The sequence below is a fragment of the Streptopelia decaocto genome, assembly GCF_964273445.1.
Source record: "Streptopelia decaocto genome assembly, chromosome: 2".
NCBI lineage: Eukaryota > Metazoa > Chordata > Aves > Columbiformes > Columbidae > Streptopelia > Streptopelia decaocto.
The window spans coordinates 42485720-42508951 of NC_138655.1; the positions used below are offsets into that span (position 1 = coordinate 42485720).

Consider the following 23232-nt stretch of genomic DNA (forward strand, 5'->3'; position numbering starts at 1 on the left):
ATATTTAGATATTTGTTTTTGTGTGTGTCTGAGCACACACACACATATATATCTATGTTTGTAGGTATCTATGTGTTTGTGTATATATATAAATACCCTATTTAAAATTGCAAATGAATAGCAGATATTTATCTGGCCTGGAAAATAGACTTGTTCAAATGAAAGCAAATATGTTCATTGCCAGCTTCTTGGGTGGCAGATTTTCCAATTTTGTTTGTAAAATTGAATATTCCCTATTAGCTGTCTCTTTGCACAGATGTATGTCTATTTCACAGGTTCATTTCAAAGAAAGAATGATTGAAATGTTTTTATACAAATGCAAATCCATACATATGCAATTTATGTATAATGTATATCAGGGCTGAAGTTTACAGCTTGTTGTTCTTGCAAAGATTGCAGTATGCAGCTATTATTTTAATGGAAAGGTGAAAGTAAAGAGCAGGTGAGTGCTTTAACTATGCAAATATATAAAAGTTGGCAATAAGAAGCTGATGATGTAGTGATTGGTTCAGCATTCTATGTAAATATGTAGCTTGCCAAAAGCTCATCATTAGCCCTCTGTGTATTCTGCACTTACAAACTTGATTTGTTAGCAAAACACGCACCCTTCATAGTCTCCTTTTTTTTTTTTTAATGTTTTAAGGTTGATAATGGAAGATGCCCTTTTTTTGTCTTTAAATATACTTTGAAGTTAGCTGTAGTAACTGCTAAAATTGTAGACCCTCTTGCTTGTGCTACAGTTTTACAACAGGGTAAATAAATCCTTTTTCATTTACACTGGAGAAAGGCAGAAATTAATCATGAGGTTTTTATGTATTGTTCTACTGAGATGCCTCCAGTACTTAGAAAAACTGAATATGGCATTCAGCTACAGTCAGTGCACACAAACAAGCATTGCTCTTCAGGCATCCCAAGTTTGAGGAAGATGAGGAAAGACTTCTTCAATATCTTCTGTAGTTCTTAGTATCAAAATGCACTCAGCCAAAGCTCTACATCCAAAATGATCCAGAGCCTTGGGGCTCAGATCTTTATGGAGTGAGCAAATGGCCATACACAGAAATGTTCTTGGTGTATCTGGGTGTAGGCTGAGAAATTGGATTTTGCTTAGTTTATCTTTGTGGGACACTGTGAGAGCTACAGACAAAAGAGGTGATTATTGCTTCCTAAGAGCTGAAATCATGGTGTTGTGTTTTGCCTGCAACAGTTAATGACATCTCAAGCTCCAAAACCCAGAGCAGAGAGATTTCTTTCTAACTGTTTTAGAGTAAGTGCTGCTGATGGAGCAGAAAATGAAGAACCACACACACCACTTTTGTCTGTGAAAGTGCTTTTCTGTTCACCTGTTAATTTTTCTTTCTCAACTGAATTCTTTGTACCTGTGTATTATTCCAAATGATAATCAACATAAGACAGATTTATTCATTTAGACAGGGTAAGCAGTGTTGTTTTAGCTAAGACTGGACAAGTAGCTGTTGTTTTTTTAAACAATAGAGTTCCAAGAGGAAGCCTCTTTAAAGATACATTTACAATTAAATTTGCCCACCAGTGTTGTCACGTCCAGATGAATAACACACTAACACTTGTTCAGTCTTTCCTTGGACATCATTGCTTTTAATGCCTGAGTAAAGAATGAGTAAAATCTGAGTAAAAGCCTCAGATGCTTTGTTGAATGATGTGTATTTGTCAGGTAAAAAATAAATTAACATGTTTCTGAAGCCATTTTTACAGCACACCCTTACTGCCAATAGGAAATGAATTGTTTTAAATGTATTCTTTGAATATTTTAATGTATGAAAATGTAGCCTGAGAAAGAAAACTATTTAATGGGAAAAAAATCTCATACGTGCCATTGCTAATCAAATCTCTCTTCAACAGCAAAGCATTTTTCAAATCCAGTGAAATTTTCTAATCGACTGCCTAGTGCTAGCGCCCACACACAGAGCCCTTGCCATGCCAACTCTTATAGCTACGGTCAATGTAGTGAAGACACCCACATAGCAGCAGCTGCTGCTATCCTGAACCTTTCCACCCGCTGCAGGGAAGCAGCAGAGATCCTCTCCAGCAAACCACAGAGTCTGTCTGCCAAGGTAGGGTAGTCCAAGAACCTGGAGGGTGTGCTAGCTACTGAACTGTGCGAATAAACTGTCTTTCATGTTAGTGACTGCATTAAATCCCAAAAAAGGAGGCTTCTGTTTGCATGCTCTTTTGAAGAGAGACAGAGAAAATTCAGTAATGTAGTGACCGGTTCTGATAAAAATAAATAAATAGCGGGAATTATGTTGTTACTCTTCATAATTGAGCCCTAAATACAAGGGGGGAGTATTGTGGGAGGAAAAAGGTGGATATTTGAAATCCAGCAAAAATCTGTGGTGGATAATTAGCGAGATCTGTTTGAAAAGGGAATTTTCTTCCCTCTGAAACCTGCCATAAGTGATCATTTCGGAGGCTGATTAAAAAATCATGTGATTAATCAAGGTGATGTTTTGGTAGCAATGGAACAGAACTACACCTATTGAGTCTGTTGTGTTTGGAGCTCATGACAGTTTGACAATGTGCAGGGAGGGAAAAAACAACTGACTTTGGTAAAATTCTACTTTCTGCTGGCAAAAGAGGAGAATCAGGCCCACAGTGTTTGGAGAGACATAATTTGGGCAAGTCTGTCGTAATGGAAAGCTGCCTAATATTGTAGATGCTTGTGTGGCTTTCATGTTTTGGTTTCTGCTCTGCGTTTCCTCACAGATCTTTATGATTTACAAATGGAACTGTGTGAACTATGAGCCTTATTTTCTGTGCCATTACATGGAATTATACTGCTGATGAAAATAGACAAGATTCTTTTCTAATGACCGTGGTTGTGGGAGCACTGTTGTTTATTATTTGTATTAAAGTCACACATGCTCCACTGCAATGACACTTATGAAATCTCTGTGTAGATGAGAGGATGCCATTACAAGAACTTGAGAAGAAATCATTGGGGAGTGAAAAGAGGTATATTTATCAAAACACAAAGTAGCGGGTCTGTTTCTGCTGTAAGACTCTAAGTCATGATGTATGCTCCAAAAGACAGATGACCTATTTCTCTGCATGTCTGTGTTGCTCTACCAGACTGGCTAGAAGTGGCTTCCACAGCTGTTGGTCTACAGTTTGGTTGAGCCTTCATTGACCATGGCCTAAATGCTACCAATTATTCTCTGTGTGGAATCGCTAATTTTATCACCAGAGCAATGCTTTATTACGTATTCCAAGCCTTGAGGCTTTGCAGAGTGCTATCTCCTACTTTGCTGCCTTTGATTTCTGCTTGTGGAGTCTTGAATCTTGAAGCCGATGTAGGGAGGTGCCACGAGGCAGACTCTTTAGAGTGTGTGTGAGCATGCATCTTCTGCAACTCAGGCATTATTTGCCCCAAATATTGCTCACAGAACCTTTCACAGAAGACAGATCCATGCCTGGTATCTGCTGCAAAAAGCTGCTCCACCAGTCTTCAACAGAGACTTCTAACAGGGAAATGGAAACTGATTCCAATGGCTGGATTTAATTGCTGCCGCAGCCTTTGGCTGACCTCAGCAATAGACCTTTCTTGCCAGAGAAGAGCAGTAAAGGGACCAGGCATAACCCAAAGATTTTCTTCTCCATACCTGCTTCACAGTTGCCAAATCATAGGGAAGGTTTGAATGGAAGTGAACATAATAGTAACGATATGAAGGGACACTTGGGGCACATAGCTGACTTCTTCTTCACAGCCAGGAATCCAGTCTAAAAGAAAATCACCTGCATACCTTGCTATCTGCCTGCCCCCGCTTTTGCCAGACTTTCTGGAGGGCATACGGCTACAAAACATCTGACAGAAGAATCAAAATTAGCTTCTGGCCAGAACACAGACAAGTAAGCCCCAAACAGATTTGGTGGCCAAAATCACAAAAAAACCATTTTCCTTTGGTTTGGGCTATTTATTACTTTTATCCTAGAGAATTCAAACAAAAAAAATGTGGAAATAAATCAACAGACTCACTTCAATAAACATGTTTGCTTATTTTAAACTATGAAGCTAAAAATAAGGCTATTTTCAAAGGCGCTACTATTTATCAATGTTTCTGAATTGTTTTGTGGCTGATATTGGCCACAAAGGTAAATGTTTAACTGTTAGATTATTTTACAGATTTTTAGATGATAAAAAACTTCTTTTGAGACTTTATCAGTCTTTGGACTCAAATAATGTAGCATCAACAGATGACTAGGAAGTTAATTATTTCCTTTTTCTGCTCTTGATGGCAGTCACATTCATCAGGTCTGAAAATACGTATGTGGGGTGGCTATGTTCAGAGCCCCATAGTATCGTACTCTCAGCCTTGTCCCTTGCCACCTTCCTTCATTCCTTCACCTAGGAACACCTGATTAGCATCCTCCACACTTTAGCAGATCGAAGCTCCTGACTTGTAAAGATGTTTGCTCTTAGACGAGCATCAGGCAGCCTCCCATGACACTTTGCAGGTGGGAGGCAGTGTGGTGGCAGAGGAAGGGCATGTGTGACTACAGCAGATTTCCTGGACTTGCAGGAAATCTCTGAATGTTATACAATTGTCAGATCTCTAAAAATATTGTGCTTCTAAGTTTTACAAACAGAACTCCAAACATTTCAAGCCAGTGCCATTTTTTCTATTCACACAAGGCATGCGTCACCTGGCTTAAATGGGTGGGGAAACACTTTTTAGCACAAGTATCTTCTTGCAGTAATCTTGTTTATCTTTTGGTACCTCAAATTTTTTATCTTGACCTCCAGAGTGTTGTTCTTTTTAAGTAGGAGTTGTATATTTTACCCTGAATGTTGACCATTTTTGTGTAAACATAGATAACACTTAAATGAAAAAGTCATTTTTACAGCACAGTTCAGAATTTCATTAATTTAATAGATTTTCAAATATATCTCACAATCTTTACATAGAAGTCAAAAAGGAGAGTATAAGCCAAAAAAAAAAAAAAAAAAGGAAGTGAAGAGTAGTAAAGGTAGAAAAATAAGATTACAGTCAGTGTGTAATCCATTGGTAAGCAAAACTTCCAAAGAGATCTAATGTACAAAGGTGATCTGCCAAATACCTGAATATTAAAATGATTGACTTATAAATGAAGTAATTTGAAGAAAAAAAACTATTCTGAAATTGGCAGTAAAATGGATTCTAAGCTTTCTCTATGAATTATCTATCAGCTGCATATTAAGCGCTAAGATCATCAGATACCTTGATGATGCCATTTTCAAAATAATTAATAACACATCAATGTTACATTACCTGAGCCATTCAGAATCCACCTGGGACCGTAGTAAACTGTTCCTCTGAATACAATCCTGATCAGCCAATTCTTGTGAGGTCAGTACCCCAAATCAGTCTCCTGGTTAAATTTGATTTGCGGTTTATGTAGCTTCCATCAGTTGCCATTGAAGTCAACAGGAGTCCCCTCAAAGGCTTAGCCTGCAGTTTCTAGCACAGTGTAAAAGTCTACATCATCACAACATCCAGGGATCTTCCCTATTAACAGCCCTCACCACTTTCACATATCACAGAAGTATCTGCAAGCAATACAGTTTATCTGTATCTTCATCACCACTGCTTGCCAAGTATTTTGTTGACTGTTTTGGTGTTTTTCCCACCTGTTTAGACAAAATGGCATATGTGCACTATGACTTGAAAGAAAACAAAAAATGACATTTGCTAAAAATGTTTAAAGTTCAAATTCTGGTTTTGAACAAAAATACGTCATGTTTCCATTCTTGAATATTGATGATGTTGATAATTACATCTATTATTTTTACAATGTAGTTAGAACTCAGCACGTTTGTCAGGCAATCCTTTACTACAAATACCTTAAAACCTAAATACAGGATGAAAAATTGGCCAAGAATATCACTAGGTACCATCCAGTTATACTGCTGTGCATATTGCTCCTCGAGTACATTCTTGGCTAGCTTTTTTTAATTTGTGAATTGGTCTGGGATGAAATTGTGACTTCAGTTTTGTCACAGATGTTGCTGGGGAGTTACAAGTTTTCTTATTTTGACCCAGATTAGTCTTTTAATTTGCTCCAGAAGAACTCAGTTGCTTAAATTTAAGCCTGAAGAACTGAGGACCAGGTGTGTGTACTTTTATTGGCTGGGAAGAGAAAAGATTGTGCTTTTTTGGATGGAGTTGCATTTAGAATAGTATTCCTATGCATGGCAAGATAGTAGTTTCAGAGTTACTCCCAATACCAGAACTGAGGCGTTCTTTTGAGCTTTCCAAACTAGACCGAACTAGTAGTGGTAATGCAAAATCATTGATAATGTTTCTTTGGACTTAGTATTAAACTGTATGGCTGATGCCAGCCAAAGAATACACAAAACCCCTTATATATAATGATACAATCTCCCTAAGGTCACATGTTTGAAATAAGATTCATACAGACACAATAATTCACTCTTTCTGACCCAGCCATGAGATAAAGCTTAACTTGTAATCATGACTGGAGACACACTGCAGAGTATTAAATGTTGTGAGAGATCAGATGGTCCAAAAGCATACGAAAAAATACAGGAGTAATTTGTCACAAAAAAACAACATCCTTTATTGTCCTAGCTGATGTAACTCAGTTTAAGGACAAGAATTAATATTGTACTAGAAAATATTCTGTAATATTTATGTCATAAAATAAAGGAGGCTGAAAAAGCTTTACTTTAAAGTGCAAAGCACTTGAAGAGGATAGAGACTGGTTTTTATTTACAGATTTATATTAGTCTTGATTTTAGGTAGATATTCATAGCAGAGTACTACTTGTACCTTAACTTTTCACTGAATAGATCCTGGAATAAAGAAAATATGCTTCAGTCATTTTTCTATCTTTTTTTTTCTAATTCTGGATTTCTTTTTCCAGCTGCTTGTAAAACCTGTGGGGTTGAATACACTGTCGCTGATGTGGAAGCAGACAAGAGTAACCTGAATTTAATTACCATGTGTATTCTCTCACCCTCATTGATTTTTTTTTTCATTGTTTCAGTGGATTTTCTTCACGGTTTACACCAGTGTAAATGTAAATGTAAATAAGACTAAAATCAGGATCCAAAGACTTACATAGCTGCAAACTCATATGTTAGGAAATAACAAGATACATTTGCAAACTTATTTTGCTTACATTTACAAGGAAGAATCAGAACAGTTTATATTGTTTTGGTAGCTATATTTAAAATATGTCATGATAAATGGATAAATATAGGCCTGTTCACACATGCACTAGAGTCGGCAGTAATAAGATCTTGCCTCCACTGAGAACACAGCCTCTACACATTTGAGCTAAGCATAATAAGTGCCATTTTCTGTCAGCATGTCATAGCTCTGCTCTAGCATTTTTTTTGCCATTTGCCATTTTTGTCTTTTTAATTCCATTTTAAAATTAATGTAAAATTAAACATGGTAAAACAAGCAAAGGAGACATATTGAGAGGAGGGTGGGATGAGAGTAGGAATGAAAACTGGAGCAATATCTCTGACTACCCTCTCTTTTGCTCTGCCATTTGGAGTTTGCTCTGAAGGCAGCAAAGTGATAGCTCTTTTATACCATCTGAATAAAAAGCCATGCTGTTAACGTGTTATCCATCCTGTGATGGGCAAGAGGGGATATTTTTCCATGACTATATTTAATTGTTGTGTGCATCTGCGAGCTCACTTAAACCCCATCTGTACACTACTTCACAAGCATACAACCCAGCCTTTCCTGATCAGAATTAGGTACATGTTGGACAACCCAACTTCTGTGTGAATTTCAGGAAAGTGCTGAGGAACCTTTAAATATCCGCATTAGTAAATGTTCTGTTTATCAGCCAGAGCTCCTTGTTGCAGCTAATGGTATCTGTTTCTCAAAGACAATAAATTTCCTGATATTTTTGCATATCCAGTTTCATCGAGGAGTGGACTTTGATTTGGTTTGGTCCTTTTTGTTATTGCTGTTGCCTTCTGAGTAGTTGATATTGTGTCAGTGACAGAGAATCTGCACTATTTATGGGTTTTGCACTATAAAACTACTGCAGCCCAGTCACATGGCTTCCTTTCCTAAGCCATCTGTCACAGAGGTCTGGAATTTTATGTGAATGTTGGTTGTGCAGACTTAACCCAAGTTTTTTTTATTATGAAAAATGTCAGCAACTACAATATTTAGCATTTTACTTTACATTGGTCATTAAACTTGATTACTGTAGCTCTGTTTCATTGCTATAGTTACATATCAACTATGAAGCCAAAAAACACTGAGGCAATCATGGCAGAGCTATATTGTCAGATCCTGGAGTGTGTGCTTGGCACTGATATAGTTAATATCTTGGATTTTTGTAACTAAGGTTTATTAATGCTGGTATAAAAATGTATTTGATATTATACAGATGGCATAAGATGTTGTGGTTACTAAGTTATTATCCAGGATAAGCTGCACTGTCAAATTCAGGGCTTAAAACTATCACAGGAGATTAAACTATTTACTAAAAAGGGGTAGAAAGATATAACCAAAGCGTCTTAGTATGAACATATTAGAAGTGTATTTACTTCCCATAAATATAATAAAACATCTCTCTCTTTAAGCTGTATGATTGAAAATGTGAACTTTGCTATGCAGGAAAAGCAAACATAAGAAGTGCCTGAGTTTCTGAACCAGGGGCAAGCAGATGGCTTGTTTGTGCTTCAGTCTAGGTGGGCATCTGTCTTAGGCACATGGATACAAAATGGCATCAGGATACCTCAGTGAGATCATTGAGCCCTAAATTTTCATCTTCTACCAACATTTTCCTTCTGATTAAAAATATTTTATCAGGCCCATTTTACCTTTAAATGAGTGACCACTGGCAGTGGTATAAGACAAGGCTGCATGAAGGAAGCTTTGTGCCTTCAGTTCAATCACGGTGGCCATGTCACACTTTCAGCACAAAGGAAGAATGTCTTATCACACCTACTTTTAAGGTCCTCAAGCAAGGAGAAGTTTCATTGCCCTATCTTTATTCATTAAATGATTGACCAATAGTTAATGGGAAGAAAAAGAATGGGACTCTTTCTGTCGGTGACTCATCTCTTCCCAAGAGGTCTAAGGAGGATGGAAAAAATTACCCACCTGGACATACCTGTCTCATTTCCATTTACAAAAGAGGGCCTAGGTGATTTGCTTTCACTAGGGATTTAATTTTACTCAAGGTGGGAAGTCTCAATCTGGGTTTATACAACTGTCTCCTACAGTTATATAACACCTAACATATCTAGCCCAAAATTCCCAAGTGGTATCTGAGCTTTGTGGTCACATAAATAAAAAATAGTAGTGATGAAAATAACAAGAAGACACAGAGCAGTGTTAATTACAGCATTCTACATGTGTTGATCTGTGACATTGTTATTTATCTCTGTAGTCTTTGAATGTTTTCCATCTTATTCAGGGCAACACACAGAACTAGACTATCAAGTGCTTCTCCAGAAGCCACCTGTTTCACCTCTTCCCCTACTAAACTTTAGAAACTGTTGGCTAGTCTTAAACTCATCCCTTTATACACAATATGTCAATACGCAGTGTTGCATACTAAGCCTGAAGGGAAAATTTTTATTGCTTCCATTATTAAGTTGCACTTTCAGGAGCTTATCATCATTCTAAGAGGAGTTTGTACTCTTTTCCTGTGGTCAAACAGTATGAAGCAGAACAGTATGCTTTCGTTCCCTTCTTATACAGCTGAGCAGCACTTGCCTCTTCTTGTGAGCAGGAGCTGCTCTGAGAGCTTCTCCCAGCCTGGAAAGAGAAGCTGGGTCTCTCCCCAAACTGCACACGCCCCTGCAATCAGAGGCTGCTCTTTGCTATACTTGCCCAGGTAGCAAAGGCTTTTTTAACTCACAGTGAAGGTCTCCATCAGGGAGAACCTCCTAAAGTTCCTCCTGTGGTTCCCAGTCTAATGCTCTCAGTGCAGACCTGTCCCTTTGTCACCTAGTCAAACTATGATTAAGGCAATATGCTATCTTGGGTGATGTACAAAACTGTAGTGAAAATTTATCCTACTGTGATTCTTTTAGGCATATTTCTTCCCCCCCTCCTCCTCTCCCCCATGATGCAGATGTTGTAATATTTCCGGGGTGTGGGGGGAAGGGAGGATGTATACTAGTAATGCTGTTGATGACCTAAACAATGCATTAATGCTTTTAACTGTGAATTGGGGTCATAGTTCTCTGTAAGAGTGAAAAAAATCAAGAAGATTTAAAGCTAAACTTTTTTTAAATAAAACTAGATTTAGGGTGTATAGGTTATGATTTAGAGGCATCTTATTTAAATTCTACTTACTATGTTTAAGCTGAGATGCAGGGATACCATTACCGAAGCTACTCTTAAGTCTGCCTAAGAGTTGGACATTAACTGATATAAATCGAAAAGCTGGTTTTAGATTCAGATAAATTTAAATAAAAGCGTGCATTTATATTTATCCTTTAAAAGCACCACATGGTTATGCTGCAGCTTCACCATGTCCATATCTAAACATGTCTCTGTTTCCTGTTGCATGTCAGGGAGCTGAGATAGAAGTGGATGAAAATGGCACTCTGGATTTGAGTATGAAAAAGAACCGAAGCCAAGACAAAGTTATGCCTCTCACTTCTTCCAGCACAGCACTTCCCACTCCTTCCTCTTCTCCTTTCAAAACAAGCAGCATCCTGGTAAATGCAGCCTTCTACCAGGCTCTTTGTGAACAGGAAGGCTGGGATACACCCATCAACTACAGCAAATCCCATGGCAGAAAAGAAGAAGAAAAAGAGGTATTTGTTCAGTTTCTGAGTGACTCCCTTGGATGAGTGGTCATACGATGGTCTTTGGGATGACCAATCCAGCGCAATTTAAAAGGAATCAATTTCCACAGGTAGAGGTTTGTGAACATTGAGCTGGCTTTAATGCCCTCTCAGATGTGGCATAAACTGTACTCATTTAAAAAAATCTTGCTCTTGGAGCCTACTTGTGAATGTCTAGAAATCTCTAAGACAAGGAAATCGAAGGTATCCGCCATTAGAGAGTGCTTTCTAAATTTTATTCCTAATAGCTCAGTCCTGTTGCACATACACCCAAAAGACATAGGGATCACTTGGGTCGGGGGGGGAAGGGGAGAGGGGAAGATAACCACAAACACAAACAAAACAACACACCAAACAAAATAAGCAAAACAAAAACAAACCAAGGCAGTTTCTTTCATGCTGAAACAAAACATAATTTTCCACACCAACACTTTATAATTCTAGATAACTCATTGTCTAAGCATTTAAACACATGCTTAGAACATTCCCTGCAATATTCTTTTAGTGGAAAACTTTTTATTTTACATTTAACATACTTCAATAAATTTCTGCAGTGAGTATTATGTCTCACTAGTGGGTCCAGTGGTCCAGCAGACAGTCTGAGGGTACAAATTCAGAAATAGAAAATTGTTACAAGTTCTTGGAGGTTTTGATTACAAGTAACACAAGAGGATACGTACATGATTTCCACCAATTGTGGTATTTTTAATCTGATATGGACAGAGCATAGAAAAAAACAGAGTATAGAGATGTCTTCCCTTTTCACATTGTCTTAGGAAATATAAAAACCTAAACTTGAAAATGCAGTTGCAGGAACAAAGAAGAGCAACTAAAATTTCAGCAAATACTTTTATTTCATAACTTTCCAACTTTTATGGCTAATCTTCTAGACTGCCACTTTGAACTTGATGATTGTCTTGATTTTGGTTTTGTTTCTATTTTGCTCTTTCATGTCTGTTTATCTTATCTTTACAAGAAGGCAGCATAGTCTTCTATTGTGTTTCTTATTCTATTTTGCAGCTGAGTTTGTTGTTGTTTGTTTTGTTTGTTGTTTGTGTTGTTTCTCTAGAGTCTGACTGTCAGAATACGGATTGCTTGTATTTTTCTTAAATCAGGAAGGGACCACCAGCACCATTAAAGACTAATTAGGCAGAATCTTGTTATTAACATAGACAAGTATAAGTGATAGCTTTTTGAAGCAGACTAAGAGATGTCCCAATTTGGGGTTTTCATGCAGCTTCTAATACCTTTTCTCCCTATTTGGTTTTATATATCAAATAACAACATTTGAACATGATATTTATTACAAAATTGTTTTTTGTTCAAATATCAAAATTGTTACTTCAAGAAGACATAGACAGTGTTAAATCTATTTAGGCCTGAGGTTAGGAGATCCAGGCCTCCAGTTCCAAAAACACCTGCAAACAAAAAGATAATTTAGTTGTACGAAGAAAAAATTATCTGTCAGTACTGGGTTGTCTATCATAATGTGACCACTGAAACAGCTTGCACCACAGAAGATCATTTCTTCACAGCTTGGTTGTCTTGAAGAGCCCTCTGTGGGGCTGATGATGCTCATTACCTCAGCAATGAGAGCATATCCCCTTTATCAAGGTTTTAGCGATGGTTTGACACAAGGCAGTAGGCTGAGGGCTCAGGCTTTTCCCCATTCATGTGGCATGACGAGCAAGTACACCCAGGTTTGAGAGACCCACCTTGCTGCAGGAGATCAATCAGTGTCACAAACTTGGCAGGGGGCCTGTCCTGTCACTCCTCTTCCCTGCTGCCACCTCAGCTCAGCAAAAGAGCCATGGCACGAGCACCTCCACATCCAAGGCTGTGATGGGTGGCTGGCTCTTTCCCTGTCCCTTACTGGCACAGGAGGCTGGAGGCACCAGCAAACTACCTACAGGACATAAAGATCCATGCCCAGGCATTCTTACCCCTTGCACTTGGTGCTTTGACACTGTGCAGTTTGTCCCTAACTGAGGATCTGTCCCCACATCTCTGCTGTGAGCTTTTGCCATCCCAGGGACCATTGACATGTCCAGTGCTCTCAGGGCCAGAGGCTCAGTTTTGCAAATCGAAGACTGGCAGTTATCCTCATGCAAAGAAAATTACTGATTATATCTATGTCTAATTCATTGTTATCTAGTTCATATGCACAACAGTTGCTTAATTTTTGTGGTAATTTCCAGAAAATATTGTCTTTCCCTCTCTTAGCAAAATAGCCTGTCCAGATGCCCCCTTAAAAAAAAAAACAAAAAACAAAACAAAACAAACAAAACCTGAATTTGGAAAAAGCTCAACATCTCTCCAAAAGGAAAATGCCGAGAAATAACTAGAGCTGTCAGTTAGTTCAACTGTCAGTTCTCCAAAGATTTCAGGGCTTAAAAATGTTAAAAGTGCCAGATGCTATTATCTGTTATTCATGTTACCATTATGTTCTGGTCTTTGCTGAAATCAATATAAACTTCCATCTGTACATTAATGGAGTTTCATTGCTTGCTTGCTTTCTGTAGTGTGCATGCATGAATGCACACATACTCTTTGCAGAAAATAGTAGTGTTTGGACCCATTGGGCTGGTTCTGATTTTTCTTTTAGTCTGGTATTCTTCATAATTTTAATAGCATTTAATTATAAATCCATTCAAATAGAAAAGGAAAAATTATACATAGGTTTGGACTAGCTATGATGATCATCACCAAAAGTGGGAAGTGCTAAGGGTGCTTAGCTCTCCCTCTAAAGCTAAATCACTGGAGAAGAACATAAGCCAAGGCACGATGCTGTACACTCAGTCATAAGTGTGGAGGATGAAAAACATTTGGTCTTTACGTCTGATCTACTCATTTCAGACAGACACAACCCCTTTTGTGCCACATGCACTGATGTAAGGTCCTAGAAAGGCAGAATTTTGGTATTTCTTTTCCTACATTCCCTTTGAACTATCTTCCTTTTGCAGCTTCTGCACATCTGAAGATTTCATGCTGCTTGAATAATACCAACTGTTCCACAAGGTGCTAAGACAATGCTGAAGAAATCACCTGTTTAAATGTCTGTATGTCTCCCTCATTCCTGGGAAATATACTAAAGGATGTTAAATAGGAAATGAACTGCATACGCACTTTAATCCTTATTAGATTTTTCTTTTTCAGAGGAGCAGTTATTATGAAATTGTAGAAGTTTGTGTATGTGTGTGTATAGCTGTTGGTTTAAAAACATTACAAATCCTAGTAAGTAATTTCAGGAAATTTACAGTTAAAATTTGAAAAAAAAAATATATTATTTCAAAGATAGAAAATGAAAACACTTCCATTCTAAACCCTCTAGTGTCATAGTTATGCCTGTAGATTTACTCATGTAAGCCTTCATCTTGCAATCTTGCTTTTGTTAAATGATTCAGTAAAACATCATTAAATGAAGCCGTGAAGTGCAATGTCTGGAGTTTTGTCGAGCCTTTATATGTATAATTCTCAATCAGTCTTCTCTGTGCAGCAGGTTTCAGACAGTGACATGATGAATAGTCACACACACAAGTCTCTGGTCCATCACCATCAAAAGATCAAGAGATATCTTTCAGTTGAGATAAAGAACACATCTATATATAGGAAAATATTAATATACCCTGCAGCACAAACAGTTATGTCTATTCTTGTTTGCCATGGGTGCATCCTGAGGCACATCACACAGCTCAGGATCCCAGTAGAGTGCCAGAGTGGTCTTTCCACCACACTCTGGTCCAGGCTCCTCTCAGTTGCACTTTTGACAAGAAGTGGAAGAGGCTGATGTGTGTCTGGTCTTGATACATAGTTAGGACCCAGCTAAGGCATGCACTCAATTTTTAGAAACACAACACTGGTCATCAGTTCGGTGATACAGATGTAGCCTGTTGAAGTTAGTTGTTAGAGAGGAAGCTGATAAGCCAGCCTTCTTCAACCTCTGTTACATTAAGTGGAAAACATTGTACCTGTGGTTTTTGAAGTTATTTTGGCATCTGAATCCCTCCAGCTGGCAACAGATGGTCACTATTTTGTTGCTTCTTTTGAGAGCTTTTGATTTTACAGTGACTTACAGTGGTGATGATCCCTGTATGAGCCTGCATTTACATGTATATGAGAAAGACAGGTTAGAACTTGTAGACAGAGTCAGGAACTCAAATCCCCATTCTGCAATTGCAGTGGCAAAACACCCCCATATGCCACTGGAACCAGGATTTAACTCAATGTTAGAAAACAGTTTTTGAGGTTTCTTCAATCCTGAACAAAGCTGACATCCATTTTCTCACTTCTGTTTTTTAGCATTTTAGTTTCCATGTTTGGAGGACTTTCAACTACTTATGGTTTTTGTACTAGCACTTTAACAATACCTCTCATTGTTTTTAATTTTATCTGCTACTCCTTATCTGAAATTTTCCTTTAGAAATGAAATTCTAAAAGCCTGAAATATATCAGGGTTGATTTTTGGTTTCGTTTTGGATTTTTTTTTTGTTCATTTGGGGTTTCATTGTCGTTGGTTTGGGTTTTTGTTTTTGTTTTTTAATTTAAAATAATTACTTAATAATTACTATGAAAGAGTGCTTAGAAAAGCTGAATATACATATTTTTGCTTTCTGTATTTATAGCAGATTAGATTATTCCCAAACAAACTAACACCACAAATGCGGTTTCAAAAATCAGTAGTAATGGATATAGCAATAATATGGCATGGTTTCTATATGTATGTGTAGTGTGAGTTTCAGTAGGTAGTAGGTAGCCAGTAGCAGAAAGCAGAAGGAAGTCGTATTGAGGATCCAGTCTCCAAATAGGCAAAGATGAGCTGCCAGAATTGAAGACCATATGGAAGCTTTATCAGAAGAAACACCCCCGCGGAGCTTACAAGTCCCGTTATGCAGAATCTCCATTTTCAGTCCAGATTCTTCTCAGCCCTCCGCTCTGTGTTAACAGCTCTGCAGACATCCTTGCCTCTCTGTCCTGGCATGTTCGTCAGCTGCACAAGCCCAGAGTTTCTATGGCACCAGCCCCATGAGTTTAACAGGAGCTGGGAGATTCTCCTCTCAAACACAGGCAGCAGTATCTGCTCCTGCAGAGGGTAATCTCTGGGTGATACCTGAGCACTGGAACAGAGTCACAAAACTAATATGAAGCCCCAGAAGGGATTAACAGAAATTTGATAATTGATGCTATGGGCTTTGGAGAATTCTTGAATGATATAATATCCACAGAGCATCCCTCCAGAAAGGAAGTACTTATCTTTCATGAAAATAATAAAAATTGAAGGCATTAATTCTCGAAACAGTATAAACCAAGCTATTTTGAAGTGATCAAAGAAGACTTTTCAGAAAACAAAAATGTATTTTCCTTTCAGGACTCCAAATTTTAAAAATACCTTCCCAAGGGAGTGAATGCTTATGGCCCATATCATCCACCAAACAGCACTGTAGCAGTGATGATTTTAATCTACAAACAGTAGAAATCAAGAATTACCCTTAGCAATCTGTCACTAAGAAAATTTCAATGTAGTTTTGTTGTTATGTTTTTTACTTTAACAAGAATCTACTTTTTGAACAAGAAGTCATTCAATTCTACAGACCTAAAAAGCTTTGCATTTACATATGTTTATGTAAATAGTCTTTTTTTTTAATTTATTATGGCAATTCTGTAATTCACAGTGCAATGGTACTCTCTTCAACTGTATACAAAACTCAGTGATGTAATTGCACAAAACAAACAAACAAACAAAAAAATAATGGCTGAAGTCTTGCTTGATTCAACAACTACCTTTATTTTCTCCATGTCTTCTCTTTGGCCTTTATCACCATTTTATATATCAAACTCCATTTTTCCCTATGTATGGCTTAAACCAGCATCTGCCTTCAGAAATACTCTCACAATGTTTTTAAAAGTCGACCTATGAGAACCTGAAACTGTGATGTACTAAACTTTCTTCATCTCTCTCTATTGTTTCTCAAGACTTTTTAAAAAATGTTTTCCAAGAGGTTCCCTTCTTGCCACAGCAAATTGTTTGTTGAATATATTGGGGGTCATAAAGAGTGAAACCTTTTGTCACATTCTCATTTCATATTTCAGAAAGATCCAGTAAGTTCTCCAGAAAACATGGAAGAAAAGAAGTATCCAGGAGAAGTCTCCATACCAAGTCCTAAACCCAAGCTCCATTCAAGAGATCTCAAAAAGGAACTCATCACGTGAGTCACAAAAAATGCCATATTTTCCCCTGCCCTGCTAAAGACTGACTATACCATTGTTCTGAGTGCTGACTTGGAGTAGATTTGCAGGAGCTGAGCAGTGAGATTTGCATGACACTTCACTACAGGTAGTTAGGTCCTTGTTATGTCTATGCAATGGGGTAGCCATGAGGTCTGGAGCTGAAATAAGCCAAGGTAGGCCCGAGGATTTGGACAGATTCGTGACTAATGTCACACCAGGTATGACTCTTTATTCCTCAGATAGACAGGTAACAAATGGGCAACAGCTCCTTCTACAAAACGTGTAGGTTTGTAGTATGCTACAGATTGGCTGTTCTAATGCTTACATAATTAAATAAACTTTATTTGGACAATCGTCATTATAGATTCACTGTTGAGAGTTTACTGAGAAGTGCTGAGGATTTCTCAGAAGGGAAATGTTCAAAGTTCATAAAAAGATAAATCACAAGACAGGAGCTGCTCCAACCTGTATGAAATCCATATTCAAGTCACTCATCTGCTTCCTTCAAAGCAGAGTTATTCTGTCCGGCTGAAAATCCAATGGATGCACAAATACACACTCTGGGAGGACAGGCTAATACTCTTTTCCCAAGTAGAGAGATTCACTTGCTCCATCTTAAGCTTGGAAACCTTACTATCTAAACCTGCAAAGAAAACAGGATAATTCTGTTAAAACTTTCTGCATGCAACAGCATATTTCAGTTTAGAATCCTTTCACTAAAATTGTCCCAATCAGCTCATAACACCGGTCTCTTTTTAAAATCACATGTAGGCTCTTTTTAAAAACTTTTCGGATTCACATCAACACCTTTTTGATATCAATAGAATGTTTCCACTGCAGTAGTCAACTAGGAGTTTGCAATCATTTAGTGCACTTTTCTTCCTGTCCCAGACCAGAGTAGGTCTCTCTATACAAGTGTGCTCTGTATTGCTTAGAGATGACAGTCCCTAACGTATCACTGTAGGCTCACCTATAAATGTGAGCTGCATCCTGTCACCTTGTGCCCTGCTCCACAAACTCAGAGGCACTGAGTCAATTAGATCCACCTCTGTTTCTAGAAATTACACTTCCCTGAGGCAAGCTGTTGCAAAGTGTGATGCTTTCTGCTTGTACCATGCAGTCTGCACGTTATCTACTCTCCACAATTTATCTGCAGTTGCAGTCCATGACCTAAATTGCTACAGGTCAGATTTGTTTTGTCCCTTCTAAAACAAATGCATAAAAAATCACCAAGAGTTTATTTGCTGAAGACTAGTGGCTTTCCTTTTGTAATATTTATTCCATTGTGATATTGACCTGTTTTGAGATGCCTGAAAAAAATAAGTTATAATACCCAGAGTATTTACGAGGACAATGAACAGCGTACAGTGGTTTTATTGCATTATTTTTAGACAATGAGTAGAAACAAGTATCTAAAATGTAGCTGTCCAGAAAATTGAATAAGAAATAGTTTTAATTTATCAGAAAAATCTACAGGTAATATAGGGATCAGACTGCATTTCTGTGATCCAATTGAGCTCAGGACTTATACAGAACAATTCAATACAGGTGGCTCCATCATGAGGAAGTTTTTAAAATGACATAAGCACTTGCAGAGAAAAATTTCCCAACATATTGCAGTGAACTAATTTATAAATGCCACATCCTAGCATATGTTTTCTATTTTTCCATGTTGATTCTCTTGCCCATAACTGCATTGGCCAGGTTGAAATGGGCTGTGAAAATGAGGCTAATGTCTTCCTAAGGCTTCTTTAGAGATTTTAAAAACTTTCTAGCACTGTCTCTGCCAGCTCAGAGAACTTAGCCAGGTGAGGATCTCAGGTACCACTTATTCATTACTATGGAGTGTCAGCTAAAAGTCTTTGTACAGTTTCTGCTTTACTCTCTTATCCATGAGCCCAGTGAAAGAAGACACAACCCTTCATAAGGTGACTCTGCAGCTTTGATGTTAGTGTTGTAAAATGCTGCAGAAAGGTATACTTAATTCACCTGCCCCTTCTCCCCCCATTCTCCACCCCCCAATTACATTTCTTGATATCTTCACCCTTTTGCAGAGGACTGTATCCCAATTTGATAAATTAGTTCAGTGTTGGGACTGAAAAGAGGCTGAGGAAAAACAGAAGCTATAACATCTTCTCCAGGGACTTATTTGTTGTGTTAAATGTACATCACCTCTGTATCACCTCTCAGTTCTGCTGAGAAACACCTTGGGAAACTTTTCTGCTCATTCTGAACTTCAGCTCTGTTAGCTTGACATACTTTCTGTTCTGCAAGCAGCTGTAGCACCTCACTTCTTACTTATCTCAGCAATTAAAGATTTTATGTGTTTCTGAAGAAGGTGCCTTACTTTAGTCAGAAGTCGAGGGAATTATTTTGGCCATTACTGTTCTCTGGACAGTGTTAAGCAGTAGGTCAGATCAGAAACTTCATCCCTAAAATTTAAGAATTTTTGTTATCAGTAATGGAACTGTCCTTTAAGAACCCAAGTCATAACCAAAAAGTCTACACAAAACATGTGATTTCACATTATATAGACTAAAAAAAATAAAATATTTTGACCTTATTAGATTAAAAAATAAGATTTGGTGGAAAGAGGAAAACTTTTTTCCACCTGTTTCAATTAAAACTAGAAATGTCATAGAATTTTTGCTAGTTTTCTGTAGTGTCATGATAGTGTTGAGATGCATGATGAAGACTGTAATTGCCCTAAGGTGTATCACGTAATTCACAGCAGGGTAGGGTGAGTTACGTGGTGTGTTATACACACTCTAATTTCTCATTGCATCTTTTTTGCATAGCTGCCCAACTCCAGGATGTGACGGTAGCGGTCATGTAACAGGAAACTATGCCTCACACCGCAGGTAAGAAAAAACAGGAAGCCTAAAGCAGGAAGTAGAGCTACCTTTAGCTATTGTAATCTCTCAACATTTTTATACTTATCCTTGATAAGTGTTCAAAAGTAATTTGGAGAAAAAAAAAATCAATACAGAAATGTGGCTGGTTTTCCTGGTTTTGTAGAGATCTGGGCTCAACAGACTGATGGAGTTAAAGAGCAAATGCTTATTACTGTAGCATCATGTCTTAGAAGAGACCTGTAGATAAGCCATTTGGTAAAGCTTCTGTTTCCCTAAGTGGACAAGCACTGTCTGTACAGATTCTGGCTCATGAGATTGTATTGTGGTTTCTCCAGGTATGTCTATGAATTACTTTGAAATTCATAGATTGGCTAACATAACTTGAAGATATTGTCCTCATAATAGCCTACTGTCAACCTAGCATTTGAAACAATAATTTCCTGACTTTCCTGTTGGGAGCAGGATGGAAGCAGTTTCTGCCTTTTCCCAGGCACGTGGACCAGATGCTCTACCTGCCCTTCACATAGGCAATATAAAGGAAGGTCTCTGTGTACTACTGCCTCCCCATGTAAAGCTTTACAGGGGCTTAGAAACCTTTGGTCCTGACTGTTTATCTTTCCAGTAATTTAAGAATTATAGCCTGATATTGGCTGCTCCTCCACTGGCAGGAGGAAATATCTGAGCATCTCTTGTTTCCCATTCTAAGTCATAGGTTGTCTGGAGGTTGCTGTTTTGAGAAAAAAAAAAAAATCTGTTTTAGTAAAACACATCATTCTTTTTTTCAGTGTTTCTGGGTGCCCATTAGCTGACAAGACATTAAAATCCCTTATGGCTGCTAACTCTCAGGAGCTTAAGTAAGTATTGATAATAGCACAAATATTATTGTCATTTATTTTCGATCAGCATGTTTCCTACATTAATGCAGTTGTTCATTTGAATTTCTTTGAGTTATGTCAAACCTTTGTCCAAAATTTCAAGTGAATTGGTTTGAAAGCTTTTCAATGAAATAGAGGTTACTTTTCTCCATTTGTCTTTCTTCATTTTTTTACCACTTCATTTTCATGAATTAAACAGAACCTAGGGGGAAAAAATTATATACACTAGGAGAGATGCTGCTCTCACAGTATTTCTGAATCAGAGACAAATAGAAAGTATCTAACATGTAAGACAGATCTGGCAAATAACTCAGTCTGATGCAGTTAGAATAAATTAGAATTAGTTAGTTAGAAATAAATGTAGTTAGAATAAATTTTAAAATGAGAACTCCTGAAAAGCATTTTTTATCATTCGCTACCATATACTATGAGTTTAATGTCACTGAAGCAGACATAAAGTCATATGATTTTGTGCTGGCATAATTCTCACCATGAAATGTCACTTACAAAAGGACTGTGCAGGCTGTGCTATATAGACAGATGTATAGGGACATATGAATATTTCAAAAATCTGTAGTCAAGAGAGGCACTGGCAACCAGTCATCTAGTTATTAAATTGGCTTTGTCAATAAGGATGTGAGGAAGAGGAAAGGATAATTAGAGTTCTTTCATAGCTTTCCCTCTGCAACTTGTAAATTGGATCCCATAATAGATGGCTTGAAAAAACTCATGAATGCATGTAAAAAGGGGAGAATCCTGTGACTGTCCTTTCTGTCCTTTAGGTTCATCCCTAGTCCAGATAGAAGAAAATAAAGCCTGATCATGGCATAATTACACTGTTTTCATAGTATTAATAGTAGGAGTGACTACATTTAGGCTTGACTCAATGTTTAGTCACAAGTTAGCTTCTTCAGATCAAATGTTACTGGTCTCATCTTCTAGTCCAACAGCTTGAATTATAAACAAAATTCTGAAACGATGGTAGCTATGGAGATGAACCTGCTGGAGATGACGCAAGATGGCAAAGAAAGGCCATTTATATGGGCAACTGTTCAAACCAGTTCCCACAGCCAGTAGGTGAACTGACACACTGACTCAATACTTCTGTTTTTCCATCGCTGAGTCTCAAAGGTATAAAATTTAGGTTTAGTTTGTTTTAAAAAGAGTAGCACAAGGAGCAAGGAACTGACTTGTGAAAATGCTGACAAATTTGAAATCATTTGCTGAGTCACATATATTTGTCCCTGCTTTTGTTGGCTTTCTGCCACACATAGACACTCACACAAATATTTTGAATAGTTGCTCTTCATGCAGCTTCCCCCCCCCCATATTCATGTGTGAATAAGGAAATTTGCATACCAATATGGTTATTTTTCCACTAAAGCTTCTAGAGTTTTGGTCATGCCATAAGGAAAGAGGAGCAACAGCATATGACTTAAATGACAAACTGCACACTGTACGCCATGTATAATAAGTGAGTTGTGAAAGATGAAGTCAAAGTTCATGAACATTTCACAGACAGAAATATGTTGCATAACACGCTTAGCATTTAATTTCAATTAACTAGAAAAAGAGCAAAAATCAAAATCTGTTCACAGAATTTGCAAAAGGAAAAAGGGCTAAATAAAATTATTTTATACAAATGCAACACCTTATTTTATCTTCCTGCAAACACCATTCAGGTGAAATTTTAAATAAACCTCTGCTTTTGATAAGTGTTGGCTAAATGAAATCCTATGCCAAAAACCGCAATCATGCCTGCACTGCTATAGTACAGTGATATCAATAGTTAATTTTACTATTGATATGTGAGCAAAGGGCATAAATACTCATAGAATCAGGTCACAAAAGTACCCTCATGTAGTTAGGCATGAATATGAAAAAGCTGTGTATTTTTTCCAAATGTTATTCATGTTCCGTTTGCCAGAATAGAGATATGATTTTGGCTTTAATTATGACATTCTAAGCCAGCAAAGATACAAAGCTTCCATGTGATCCACCGTTTGGAAATAAGGAAGATCTGTTCAGAAAGTGCCTTTGAGTCAGATTCAATAAATTTTTATCTGAGGATTCTTGCTTGTACAAAGCAATCTAAGGTGGCCAAGTTAAAACATACTGAAGCTGATGATGACTCATTTAAAAGCTGTAAGGAAGAATTATAACTGATTATCCTCTTTCACCAATGAGCTGCTTATCGAGCCTTAAAGTATTTTAAAAGTGTACTTTAGAAAGATATTTACTTGCAATTCAGAAGCTTTAAGGAATAGATAGTCCTGTCCTTAGACAAGTTGTTTCCATGGTTGTATGTCAAATTTAGGAGAAATTCTAGCAGTTCTTCTAGATAGCTTTTGCACAACGTGTTGATACTGATCCATATTCCATAGGCAGCATGACATACTTCAGTCAATAATGACTGACTTCTGTGGGTTTGCCTTAACTAAAGTTCATATCCAACCATCTCTAT

General features: G+C 37.6%; 1 protein-coding gene across 1 annotated transcript in view; it reads left to right on the top strand.

The window, feature by feature from the left end:
* Window positions 1-23232, top strand: part of ST18 (ST18 C2H2C-type zinc finger transcription factor) — a 180115-nt gene that overhangs the window by 143461 nt on the left and 13422 nt on the right. The window contains exons 12-16 of the mRNA XM_082044958.1: window positions 1876-2087; window positions 10538-10783; window positions 16901-17016; window positions 19837-19899; window positions 20679-20747. Of these exons, the coding sequence (XP_081901084.1) occupies window positions 1876-2087; window positions 10538-10783; window positions 16901-17016; window positions 19837-19899; window positions 20679-20747 (706 nt within the window). The remainder of the gene's footprint in view (window positions 1-1875; window positions 2088-10537; window positions 10784-16900; window positions 17017-19836; window positions 19900-20678; window positions 20748-23232) is intronic.